This window comes from Furipterus horrens, unplaced genomic scaffold, assembly GCF_987537825.1.
Source record: "Furipterus horrens unplaced genomic scaffold, mFurHor1.1.pri manual_scaffold_9, whole genome shotgun sequence".
NCBI classification, from domain to species: Eukaryota; Metazoa; Chordata; class Mammalia; order Chiroptera; family Furipteridae; genus Furipterus; species Furipterus horrens.
In genome coordinates, this window is record NW_028327179.1 from 54,888,142 (window position 1) to 54,902,142 (window position 14,001).

The following is a 14,001-nucleotide window of genomic DNA, read 5'->3' on the forward strand; positions in this document are numbered from 1 at the left end:
CTTTTCAGTTTTTATCTTCCATTACCTTATATGACTTTCATATTAAGAGGTGGAAAAAAATAAGAATTTGCTTCAAAAGCTGGTTATGGAAATATTGTGTCTAAATATGGATAGGAGGCTGGATGCTTTACAAAGCTATAGTGATAATCATAAAATCTGGACAAAGAAGAGTCATTGTAGGGGGTTAGAAGATTCTTATGTAGCAAGCTTCCAGCCAGACCACTATAAAGGGGACTCACAGCGAGTATGTTTCAGAGAGCAAACAAGAAATTTAACAAGACATATCTGTGTAGTTGATTTTTTAGGTGGAGCTATATTAGTATGAACAGTATAAATTACAAGATTCAAATCAGCTGTGTAAGTACATTGTAAGACATGTATGAAAGTAGTGACTTGGATAGAAATCTGTCAGCACTACAAAAATACATATAAACAAAAAATTTTCTTTCTTTGATAAATCTACAAGCTAAAAAATTTAGAGTATTTACATAATTTTATACTACATACATGAAAAATATACCAAGCTAGAACAATCTTGTTCTGAAGTTTAGAACATAATTCTGTCAAAAATATTATTCATACAATGTATGAATCTATCAATAACTTTCTGGGTATAAAGTTGTTCTGAATTTTCTCTGAGTTATATCTTCATTAGAATTTTGTTTCAACTGGTACCTGGAAGAAGACAGAAAGTGCTTGTTTAAAAAAACTTGTTAAGTTCTATCTCTTTCAATAATCATATCTTGTATTTAAAATGCCATCAATCTGATTGAAATTAGGAGCTAGAATTTGCCTGAGTGATGAACAATTTTTTGTCTTGAATTTTAATAACCAAATATCTTTTATTACAACTTGGCTAATATAAAACCATGTGATACCAGGTTGTAATATAAAGTATCTTTTGAAGGCCTAATTTAAGTTAAAATAACAATACAACTTTTTGTAGCAATGTATTTCATCACATTTGTTTCAAGAGGCACTCAGCTCCAAGGGGCTACAGTGTGTTGGCCAGGCACACTGAGCTCTTACACAAATCCACGCTGGTGGCCTATCCCCGACTGCTCATTTATCTTCCTCTAAGTAATGCAAGGAGCTGGAGTTAAATGTTTCTTTTTTTAAACATGGAGGAACAGATATAAAATGTTGCTCACTACATACTGTTAGTTGGTTCTAAAGCTTTGATCTAACATCAGGTTTAAATTCTGTTGCTATACTTTAGCCTCTGAAACTTGGTGTTAATTCTGAATCCAGCTATTGGGCAGAGGATTGCAAGTGAGGCTCTCTGTACTGAGGTGGTGGGTGGTTTGGTGGGGAGTGGACTCAGGCAAGGTATTGGATTTGGATTTCTCTGGAATGCCTGCCTTGGAAAAGAGTCATGGTGCTCTTCTCGGCTCTCCTCTTACCTCAGGATTATCTGACTTTCTGGAATGGCATTTTCCATCTGCCCTTTTTCTATTTAATATAAGATCATTTCTTCTTTATTTCTAATATAAATTCCTTTTGCTACTTTTCTTAGACCTTTCTTCCTCCCATACTTGAATACAATCATTAGCTTCTTTCTCAAGACCCTCACTTCCATTAGTCTTTCACCAAAGGATAGGGTCAGAATACTGTAGTATAGTAAATAAAGCACAGGTCCTGGCATCAAACCCTGTTGATAGGTCTTGGTTAAAATCCTGTTGTTGTCACTTTGGTGTGTGATCTTAAGCAAATTGGTTAAGTTCTCTGAGCCCTCCTAATTTCCTCATTTGTGAAATGGAGATATCTTCTTTGCATATTGTTGTAAGGACTGAGATAATGAATGTAATGCTTCTACCATGTGTCTGGCCTATAACAGATACCCAGTTTGTGGTTCTGCTTTTCCTGAACTACAGACATTCCCTTAAAGGACAGAATATTCTAAAAATGAGTGTTCTAGAGTGAAATGGGACTGTCCAATTAAATGATGATGTGGAAACTCTTTCTAGTAAGGAAGAAAAGGAACTTAACTTTCATTGCTGGGCTAGGCAGTGTGCTAGGGACTTCCCATGCACCTGGGAGTATATTAGCTCCTCAGCTCCATCATTAATTAATCTGTAAATGGAAAGAGCAATACTTTCCCTACCTCATGGATTATTATAAAATCAGAATAAGATTTTGGTTGTAAGTACTTTAAAAACATAAAAAGTTTTCTCTCTGTATGCTCAGTATTGCATTAACAGAGATCTAGAATCACTATTTTCCATCCTTTTTGTCCTGGTCTGAGTTATTTCCCTCAAATTTTCTATGAGACTGGCATTGCTTCAATTTTGTATGGATGAAGCACAGACCCTCAAACAAGTTCTGGATGTCCTACAGCATGTGAAAGAGGCCTCACTACTTTTGTATTATGTTAGGTTATATTATGTTAAGTTATGCTGTTGTTATGTCTAGTGAGGATAAACCTGTTGATGAATCAATCTTACCTTACATTCCCGATTACGTAATCCTCCATTTGTCTGTATGGGAAAATCAAATTTTATTTCATTTTCCTGAAAAAAATCAGAATAGAATTATGGGTTAAGAACAATGTTTTAAATATTGAAAAACAAAGGGAAATTTAAGAAGCAAAGATGATTGGTTATACAAATATGAAAGTCACCACAAAGCTGGTACCTGACTGGAATTAAACTTTGAAGTACTGTAATCCTTTTTCATCAAAATGTGCAAAACAGCATCATGGATTGTTAAGAAAAATATTGAGTCCTTGACTTCATCATCAAAAAATTCACACCGTTCAAGCTTCTCAATGAAATCATCTGAAGAGAGAAAAGAAAGAATAATAGTTAGAAAGAAGATAATTGTATGGCCATAGACTTCTCCTTGAAGCTGGAGATTTTAATTTTCATTTACAAATGTACAGAACATATGCTCACGGACCAGTGCTATGCTGTAGTTCTGGATGGCCAGACCTGTTATTTACCAGTTACTTACTGTAGTTCATTTCCTCAAAGCTACTGGGTTCCATCAGAAAATGACTTTTCTGGCCACCCCACATTACCTCTTCAGGCACCTTTGAAGAATCTCAATCTTGTAGGCATTACGCAACACTTAGTTGCACAGATTACTCACTGAAATATTACCTCAAAGCCCTGGATGTAATATGAAGGCTCAGAAAATAAATCACACATGAATCTTACCCTCAATGATATAAGAACATTTATGGGTTTTAAAGGATCCAATGGTCCTACACCAAATGCAAACCCATCCACTCTGGGAGCCACCACCAGGGCAAGAGCTAAAAGGGTGCCATTTGCATGCATGAAGTAGGTGAAGTGACTGGAAACCAGGCAAGTTCTGAGCAAGCCTCCAGCAACCAGACAGCAGCATTTTCCCCTCTTTGACCTCTCCCCCACATACAGAGCCACAAAGCTATGAAGTGTGTTGCCTCTCACAAGCCATTACCTAACACTCCACCCCATACAATGTAACAGGTATGCCAAGAAAGGGAGTCAAAGTAGCCCTACTTAATACATGGAAACAAACATAGAGAAGCTGCCATATTGAGGAGACAAAGAAATACGGATCAAATAAAAGAACAGGAAAAAAAAACAAACAGAAAAATGAACTAAACAAAATGGAGATAGCCAACCTATCAGATGCAGAGTTCAAAATGCTGGTGATAAGGATGCTTAGGGAACTCACTGAATATGGAAAAAGCGTAAAAGAAGAAATGAAGGCTGTACTAAGTGAAATAAAGGAAAATCCACAGGGAACCAACAGTGAAGGGAGGGAAGCTGAGGTTCAAATCAATAATTTGGAACATAAAGAAGATATAAACATTCAAACAGAACAAAATGAAGAAAAATGATTTCAAAAAAATGAAGAGAGACTAAGAAGCCTCTGGGACATCTCCAAAAGTGCCAAGATCTGAGTCAAAGGGATGCCAGAAAGAGAAGAGGCAGAGCAAAAAATTGAAAACTTAGTTGAAAAAATAATGAAAGAAAACTCCCCTAATTTGGTGAAGGAGATAGACATACAAGTCCAGGAAGCACAGTGAGTCACAAGCAAGTTGGACCCAAAGAGAACCACATCAAGACACATCATAATTAAAATATCAAAGGTTAAAGATACAGAGAGAATCTTAAACGCAACAAGAGAAAAAAAGAAAATTACCTACAAAGAAGCTCCCATAAGACTATCACCTGATTTCTCAAAAGAAACTTTGCAGGCAAGAAGAGACTGGCAAGAAGTATTTAATGTGATAAAAAGCAAGAACCTACAACCAAGATTACTCTGTCTAGCAAAGCTATCATTTAGAATGGAAAGGGAGATAAAGTGCTTCCCAGACAAAGTAAAGCTAAAGGAGTTCATCATCACCAAGCCTTTATTATATGAATGTTAAAGGGACTTATTTAAAAAAGAAGATCCAAACTATGAACATTAAAATGACAACAAACTCAAAACTATCAACAACAGAATCTAAAAAACAAAAACAAACTAAGCAAACAACATAATTATAGATATGGAGATCACTTGAAGGGTTATCAGCTGTGATGGGGAAGGGGGAGAATGGAGGGAAGGTACAGGGATTAAAAAGCATAATTGGAAGGTACAAAATAAAGAGATGTTAAGAATAATATAGGAAAGGGAGAAGCAAAGAACTTATATGTATAACCCATGAACATGTACTAAAGTGGGTACAGTGTTGGAGGGAAGGGAGGTACTGGGTGGAGGGGGCAAAAAGAGAAAAATTGGGACAACTTTAATAACATAATCAATAAAACATACATTAAAAAAGAAAAAAAATTATGTATACCAATAGTAATGAAAGGAAATGTGCTGTAGAATAATAAAGACAGAAAGCAATCTAATTTTTTCTTTACTATTTTCTTAGTTCTTAAAATAATTACCAGCGCAGAGTATGTCCTCATATTTTTGTTGAATGAATAAGAGAAGTACAGATTGTGTGCTATGAAAGTCCAGAGGATGTAGGGATAATATTGTTTTCTCTTGCCCTGACCTATGTGGATCAGTTGGTTGGGCACTGTCTCACAAAGTGTAAGGTAGCTGGTTCAGTTCCTGGGCAGGGCATGTGCTTGGGTTGCATATCGACCCACACATCAGAGGCAACCATTGATCTTTCTCTCTCACATTGATGCTTCTCTCCCTCTCTTTCTCCCTCCCTTCCTCTCTCTCTAAAAGAAAAGAAAAACACTCTTTAAATATTTTTTCTCTTGGTGGGTGTTTCGGGAAACTTGATCAAGAAGACACCCATTAAAAGAATGACTTAAGATTTGGAGAAAGATGGAGGAAGATAAGGTATGAAAGCATGGAGGTGGGAAAAGTCTGTTAACAGGCAAGCTTTCCTCATTGACAGGACCTAGCAATAGCTGAGGGAAAGGGAAAAAGAAGGGAACTCTAGTCACCAAAACTAGAATGGAGCTGGGTGGCACAGAGTGGGAAGAACAATGACGATTTTTGTTAAAAACTGAGAGGGATGCCAGCAGCAGAAGCAGAAGGAAGAGATACTTTCAAAAAGACCTGAGATGATGGAGAAGGAGTAAAATTATTTAATAGACTAAAGGGTTACTAAAATGAAGAGAACTAGAATATATCTGTAGGTTTTAGGAATAGGAGCCAGTAGAGAGGGCAAACTGAAAATGCCAGATTCATGCCTCCTTCAGGATCTGCGCTTTCCCCCAAGATATTGTCAAAGTTACTCCTATGTTGCATTATTGGACATACTTAATTGCCTGTCTAACATAGGGTCATCTGTGCTGCTCTGTCTCTTAATCAGTTTTTTTTCTTCACTGAGCTTATTACCTCAAATATGTTTTAACTTACTTATTATTTGTCTTTCCCTATAGATGGTAAGATTCATGAGGGCAGGGCCTTATCTTATTCACAGCTGTATCCCCAGCACCCCGAACCTGCCCTGGAAGAAAATGCCACTTAGTGGGAACACAAGGACAAAGCTACAGTGTACTGTGATGTGTTTTGTTCCATAGATGCAAACAGTCTGAAGACTACAGTGCTGTCTCGGAAAGCAAGGAAATTCTCAGTTACTAAGGGATAAATTCTTGAAGGAGTTTTCTAGTCAGAAAATGGGAAAGTATTAAATATTATACAAGGACACTAGTTAGAAATTTGTTCCTCAGGGCCTGGATGAGAACTGATAAAGATCTGGATTAAGGTGTGGAAGTAGAGAGGAAGAGACTGATTCAAGAGGAGATATCTACAGGTGACTCATTGAATGTAGAAGGAAGGTGAGGAGAAATTAAAGATGGCTCCAGGGTTTCTACTTTGGGCAACTGGGTAAGTGCTGATGGAATAACTGAGATAGGAAAGGAGGAGTGATTTGGGGAGGGAGGGTATTATATTTAGCTTTGAGGATATGTATCTGAGGTGACTGGGACACATCCAGACAACCGAGTACCTGGATCTGGAGCTCAGAAAAGAGGTCTGCACTGAAGGTGTAGTTTGGGAATTCATTAACAAGATATATTTGCAGTCATAAGCATGTAGAAGATTGACTAGAAAGAGTCCATGGTGTTAGGAATATTGGACAGATATATGCAAAACAATGAAACTAGACCATTAACTTACACTACTCAGAAGAATAAACTCAAAATGAATAAGAATGGTAGAGGGGCAGAGATGTGAAACGGGCTGACCCCAAATCTACATGTGGAGGGATATTTCAGGAGTGAGGAGTTCCTGCTCCACAACAGGTCCCCCAGCCCACAGTTCCAGTGCCACAAAGGTAAGTCCCCATAACTGGCAGGGAGTGTGTTGGTGGAAGAAACTTCCGTCCCAAGGAGTTCCCCTTGAAGAACCCACACACAGGCTAATCTAGTCAGACTCACTCCTTCTGAGCTCCATAATTGGGGTGGCAGCTTGAATGGCACCAGTGGCTTACAGGGAGGAACTGAAGCATCCAGCATCAAGGCAAGAGCTGGGGGACAGCCTTCTCCCAGACAGAAAGGCTGGTAGAGGCCATTTGTTGCTTTTCTGAGCCCTCCTCTCACAGAGTCACAGAGCTGGCAAGTGTGTGACATATCTGAGACTCCATCAACCAGGCTAACACTGTTTTCCCTGCCCTGGAAATCCTGTGAGACAATGTTCTACCCAACTTATGGGCCCAAACAAACTGTTAACAGTGACATCTTCATATGAATGGCTGATCTTGGCTCATGCTTCACAATTCCTAAATCCTATCAAATAAGCAACAGCCAGCCTCAGTGAGCTCCCAGCCCGCATACCTCTTACTAAGTGGCCCCAGGCATGGCACTAGCAGCAGCCAGCCTAGATTCACAGCTTGGCTTCGCCTGGGAATCTCCAAGCCCAGAACAAATAGCAACCAACTCAGATTATTTTATAATTCATGCAGGGTGGCCCTGAGCAGAACACAGGTGGGGGCTGATCTTGGCCTGCACCACCCAGGAAAACCCAGCCTACCCACCCAGTAGACAGCTACAGACCATGTAGGAGTACCATCACCCTGCACCTGCACAGCTGGCCCTCCACGGAGGGTGGAGGTTGGTGGCCAGTGGTCATAATTAGTCCTTGGAGCTGACTGGCCTGGGAAAATCCCTCCCATTGACTTGCCAACAGCAATCAAAGCTCAACTACAAGAGGAAGGTGTACTCATCCCACACAAAAGGTTCACCTTGAGTACCCAGCTTGGGTGATAGGGGATGCTGTGCCACTGGACCCTACAGGATACCTACTACATAAGACCAAGACAAGGAGTCATAGCGGCTCTGCCTAATACATAGAAACAAACACAGGGAAGCTGCCAAAATGAGGAGACAAACAAACATGGCCCAAATGAAAGAACAGATCAAAACTCCAGAAAAAGAACTAAAGAAAATTGAGATAAGCAATCTATCAAAACACTGGTTATAAAGATGATCAAGAAACTTAGTGAGGACCTGAACAGCATAAAAAAGAGCCAATCAGGAATGAAAGATATACTAATTAAAATAAAGAACAATTTACAGGGAAACAACAGTAGAAGAAATGAAGCTGAGAATCAAACCAATGATTTAGAACATAAGGAAGCAAAAAACGACCAAGAAGAACAAGAAGAAAAAAGAATCCCCCCAAATGAGGAGAGTGTAAGCAGCTTCTGGGACAACTTCAAGCACTCCAACATTCGCATCATAGGGGTGCCAGAAGGAAAAGGGAAAGAGCAAGAAATTGGAAATCTATTCGAACAAATAATAAAAGAAAACTTCCCTAATTTGGTGAAGGAAATAGGCATACAAGCCCAGGAAGCACAGAGTGTCCCAACAAGATGGATGCAAACAGACCCACTTCAAAACACATCATGATTAAAATGCCAGAAGTTAAAGAAAGAATCATAAAAGCAGCAAGAGAAAGGAAGTTACTTACCTACAGGGGAGTTCCCATAAGACTTTCAGCTGATTTAGCTGATTTCTCAAAAGAAACTTTGAAGGCTAGAAGGGACTGGCAAGAAATATTCAAAGTCATAAAAGGCAGAGACCCACAGCCAAGATTGCTCTACCCAGTAAAGCTATCATTTAAAATCAAAGACCAGAAAAAGGGCTTCCCAGACAAGAAAAAAACTAAAGGAGTTCATCATCCTAAACCATTATTATATGAAATGTAAAGGGACTTGTTTAAGGAAAAGTTAAAAACTATGAACAATAAAATGACAATAAACACATATCTATTAACAATTAAACCTAAAAAACAAACTAAGCAAACAAGAAGAACAGAGACAGACTCATGAATATAGAGAGCATTTTGATGGCTGTCTTATGGGTGAGGGGTGTGGGAAAATGGGTGAAGAGGTGAGGAGATTAAGAAGTACAAATGTAAGTTATAGAATAGCCATGGGGATGTAAAGTACAGTATAGGAAATGGAGTAGCCAAGAACTTATATGCATGACCCATGGACATGAGTAATGGTGTGGGGATTGCCTGAAGGAGTGGGGGGTGTTGGGTGGATAAAGGCAAAAGGGGAAAAATTTGGACAACTTAATAGCATAATCAATAAAATATAATTAAAAAATAAAAAAATGAGATTTCACCTCATACCTATCAGAATGGCTACCATCAATTAATCAACCAAAAACAAGTGCTGCCAAGGATGTGGAGAAAAGAAAACCCTAGTGCACTGTTGGTGGGAATGCACATGGGTGCAGTCACTGTAGAAACAGTAGGGCAATCCTCAAAAAGTTAAAAATGAAACTTCCGGCCAAGATAAAGTTCTAGACAGACACACTGCATCTCTCTTCACAATTAAGAAGGAATACAACTACCTCAAAACTAGAGACAACCAGAAGTTCCAGAAAATCGAGCTGCATGGAAGTCCAGCAAACAAAGATATAAAGAAGAAATACTCATCCAGACAGGTAGGAGGGGCAGAGCTGGGTCGGAGAGGATGTGGTGTGGTTGCAGTGGTAGCAGCAGGCTGGTGGAAAGCACAGTCACATGTTTTAAAATGTCAGGAGGGACACCTGGGTGCACTCCCAGCACCAGACCAGACCACACAGCTCAGGGTTCAAGCGCTGGGAAAAATAAAGCCTCATTGCTTCTGACTGTGCAAACCAGTGGGGATTGGGGCAGAGAAAGAAACTGCTGGTCTCTCAGCAGAGTCCACTTGCTAAAAGGGCCCCCATGGTCCTAGGACATCGGCAGACCCACCCACTATGGGAACAATGGCCAGGGCAAAAGCTAAAGGGGTGCCAGTCCCATACAAAAGTGGGAGAAGTGCCTGGAAAAGGGGCGAGTGCTGAGCAAGCAGCATTGTTCCCTCTCAGACCCCTCCCCCACAAACAGTGCCACAATGTGGTGAAACCAGTCGCCTGTATTGACAAATATCTAAGACTCCACTTCTTAAAATGGAACAGGTGCGACAGCTCTACTTAAGACACAGAGGCAAACAAACACAAAAGTCTGTCAAGATGAGAAGACAGAAAAGTATGGCCCAAAAGAGGGAACAGATCAAGGTTCCAGTGGGAGAACTAAGCGATGAGGCAATAACTAACCTAACAGACGAGGAGATAGCAAACCTAACAGATGCAGAGTTCAAAACACTGGTGATAAAGGTGTTCACAGGCTTGACAGATATGCTTAAGTATGACAAACGCATAAGGGAAGAAGTGAAGGCTGTGCTAAATAAAACGAAGGAAAATCCACACAAAACCAATGGTGAAGAGAAGGAAACCAGGGTTAAAATTAATGATTTGGAATATAAGAAAGAAAAAAAACAGTCAACCAGTACAGAAGGAGGAAATAAGAATTGAAAAAAAAAAAAAAAAACCAGGAGAGGCTTAGGAACCTCTGGAACAACTTTAAACGTGTCAAATCTGAATCATAGGGGTGCCAGAAAGAGAAGAGGAAGAGTAATAAACTGAAAGCTCATGTGAAAAAATAATGAAGGCAAACTTCCCAAATTTGACCAAGTAAATAGACATACAAGTTCAGGAGGCACAGAGAGTCTCAAAGAAGCTAGATCCAAAGAGGACCACACCACGACACATCATAATTAAAGTGCCAAAGGTTAAAGATAAAGAAAGAATCTTAAAAGCAGCAAGAGAAAAGAAGAGAGTTATCTACAAAGGGGTGTCTATAAGACCACCAGCTGATTTCTCAAAGTTTCAAGAAAAGAAACTTTGCAGGCAAGAAGGGACTGGCAAGAAGAATTCAATGTGATGAAAAGCAAGGACCTACAACCAAGACTACTCTATCCAGCAAAACTATCATTTAGAATGGAAGAGCAGATAAAGTGCTTTCCAGACAAGATAAAGCTAAAGGAGTTCATCATCACCAAGCCATTATATGAAATGTTAAAGGGACTTATTTAAGGAAAAAAAGATCAACACTATGAACAATAAAATGACAACAAACTCAATGATCAACAACAGAATCTAAAAAATAAAAACAAAAACAAACTAAGCAAACAACAAAAACAGGCACAGACTGATAGGTGTGGGGATCATTTGGAGGGTTATCAGCTGGGAGGGGGTAGGGGGAGAAGTGGGGAAATGGTGCAGGGATTAAGAAACATAATTGGTAGGTTCAAAATAGACAGGGGGAAGTTAAGAATAATATAGGAAAGGGTAAAGCCAAAGAACTTATATGCATGGCCCATGGACATAAACTAAGGGGGTATGGGATTGCTGGAGAGAAGGGTGGTATGGGAAGAGGGGAGCAAAGGGAAAAGAAATCGGGACTACTATAACAACATAATAAATAAAATATACTTAAAAATAAAAAAATAGTAAAAAGTTAAAAATGGAACTGCCTTTGACTCAGCAATTCCACTGCTTTAAATATAGAATCCTGAAACACCAATTTCAAAAAATATATGCACCCCAATGTTCATTGCAGCATTATTTACAATAGCCCAGATCTGGAAACAGACCAAGTACCCATCAGTAGATGAGCAGATAAAAAGGCTGTGTTACATTTACATGATGAAATACTATACATCTATAAAAAAGGAGACCTTACATCCAGCCAAGGTGGAGACGTAGGTAGACATGCTGTGTCTCCCTCCACAACTAAGAAAGAATACATCTACCACAAAAACTATAAAAATCAACCAAAATTCCAGAAAATCGAACAGAAGGGAAGTAAAACTAAGAAGTGAACAAATACCCATTCAGACAGGTAGGAAGGGCAGAGCTAGGGTGGAGAGGAACCAGGTAGGCACACCAGTGGTGGCAGCACCAGTCCCTTCAGCAGTGGCGCCAGTGGCAGTGGCAGCACAGTGATTGGGGCTGGCTGGTGTAAAGCTCAGTCACACATTTTAAAAAGTCATGGAAAAAAAGTTGAGGCACTATAGCAGCCCCAAACCAGACTGGGCAGCTCACAGCTCTGCCACTGGGGGAAAATAAAGCCACATTGCTTCTGACTGTGAAAACCATTGGAGGTTGGGGCTGTGGAGGGAGCTGCCAGTCCCTCAGGAGAGTCCATGTGTTTAGTGGTAAAGGGGCAAGTGCTCAACATGCAGCATTGTTCCCCCTCTCAGACCCACCCCGCTCCCTGCATACAGCACCACAGCTCAGGGGTTGCCCTTGCACTGATGAATACTTAAGGCTCTGTCCCTTACAACGTAATAGGTGTGACAGCCCTGCCCAAGACACAGGAGGTTGTCAAGTTGAGGAGACAGGGAAGTATGGCCCAAAGGAGGGAGCAAATCAAGGTTCCGGTGGGAGAACTGAGCAATGAAGAGAGAGCTGACCTAATAGATGAGGAAATAGCCAAACTAACAGATGCACAGTTCAAAATACTAGTGATAAGGGTGACAAAGATTTGACAAAAAATATTAAGCATGAGAGGGAAGAAATGAAGGCTGTGCTAAGTGAAATGAGGGAAAATTCACAAGAAACCATTGGTGAAGGGAAGAAAACCAGGATTCAAATTAATGATTTGGAACAAAAGGAAGAAATAAATTGTCAACCAGTGCAGAAGGAGGAAACAAGAATTGAAAAAAAAAAAAAAAAAGGGAGAAGATTAGGAACCTCTGGAACAGTTTTAAATGTGCCAACATCCAAATCACAGGGATGCCAGAAGGAGAAGAGGAAGGGAAAGAAATTGAAAAATTATGTGAAAAAATAATGAAAGAAAACTTCCCAAATTTGGCGAAGGAAATAGACATTCAAGTCCAGAAAGCACAGAGTTCCAAACAAGCTAGAGTCAAGGAGGACCACACCAAGACACATCATAATTAAAATGCTAAAGGTTAAAGATAAAGAGAGAATCTTAAAAGCAGCAAGAGACAAGAAGAGAATTACCTACAAAGGGGTGCTTATAAGACTATCATCAGATTTCTCAAAAGAAACTTTGCATGCAAGAAGGGACTGGCAAGAAGTATTCAAAGTGATAAAAAGCAAGGACCTACAATCAAGACTACTCTATCCAGCAAAGCTATCATTTAGAATGGAAGGGCAGATGAAGTGCTTCCCAGACAAGGTAAAGCTAAAAGAGTTCATCATCACCAAGCCATTAGTATATGAAAGTTAAAGGGACTTAAGAAAAAGAAGATCAAAACTATTAATATTAAAATGACAACAAACTCACAGCTATCAACAACAGAATCTAAAAAGTAAAAACAAAAACAAACTAAGCAAACTACCAGAATAGGAACAGAATCATAGGTATGGAGATCATTTGGAGGGTTACCAGCTGGGAGGGGGGAGGGGAAGAAAGGCAGAAATCATGCAGGGATTAAGAAGCATAATTGGTAGGTTCAAAATAGACAAGGGGATGTTAAGAACAGTATAGGAAAGTGTGAAATCAAATAACTTATATGCATGACCCATGGACACAAACTAAGTGGTGTGGGATTGCTGGAGGGTAAGGGGGTAGATGGGTGGAAGGGAGAAAAGGTATTAAAAATTGGGACAACTGTAATAGCATAATCAATAAAATGTACTAAACTTTTTTTTAAAAAAGGAAACCTTACATTTTATAACAACATGGATGGACCCAGAGTGTATTATACTAAGTGAAATAAGCCAGTCAGAAAAAGAGAAATACCATATATGTGTAATCTAACAAACAAAATAAACTGATGAACAAAGTAGAAATAGAAGCATGGGCACATGGAACAGACTGGCAGCTGTCAGAGAGCATGGGGAAAGAGGGCCTGGATCAAAGAAGGTGAAGAGATTAGACAAAGAGCATATATGTATAACTCATAGAGACAGACAATAGTGTGGGATGGCCAGAAGAAAGGGTGGAGGTAGGCAAAGTGGTGGTGGAGGTGGTGGGGAAGGAATGGGGACATCTGTTATAGTGTCAACAATAAATTAATTTTAAAAACTTCTTAAAGAGTTCATGGAATTAGAACTAGAGGGTTTAAAGGTGAAGCCTGAAAAGATGGCTGTCAAAGAGTGGGAGAGGAGCCAATGTTGTACACTTAGGAGTTATGAGAGGTGGGAGGTGAATCAGAAGATTGATCTTGCAGAAGTTATATATAGAGAGTTTCAAAGAAAGGGTCAAATGCTAAAGTGAGAATGAGGCTAGGATGAAGGCAGTTGACCTTGACAATCTGTACAT

The 14,001-nt window shown here is 39.6% G+C and overlaps 1 protein-coding gene across 1 annotated transcript in view; it reads right to left on the reverse strand.

Moving 5' to 3' along the window:
• Nucleotides 1–286: 286 nt before the first annotated feature.
• SLC26A3 (solute carrier family 26 member 3) overlaps nucleotides 287–14,001 on the reverse strand; it is a 49,002-nt gene continuing 35,287 nt past the window's right edge. Inside the window, exons 19-21 of the mRNA XM_090287352.1 lie at nucleotides 2,635–2,777; nucleotides 2,445–2,510; nucleotides 287–675 (exon numbers count right to left, since the gene is read on the reverse strand). Of these exons, the coding sequence (XP_090143478.1) occupies nucleotides 652–675; nucleotides 2,445–2,510; nucleotides 2,635–2,777 (233 nt within the window). The 3' untranslated portion in view covers nucleotides 287–651. The remainder of the gene's footprint in view (nucleotides 676–2,444; nucleotides 2,511–2,634; nucleotides 2,778–14,001) is intronic.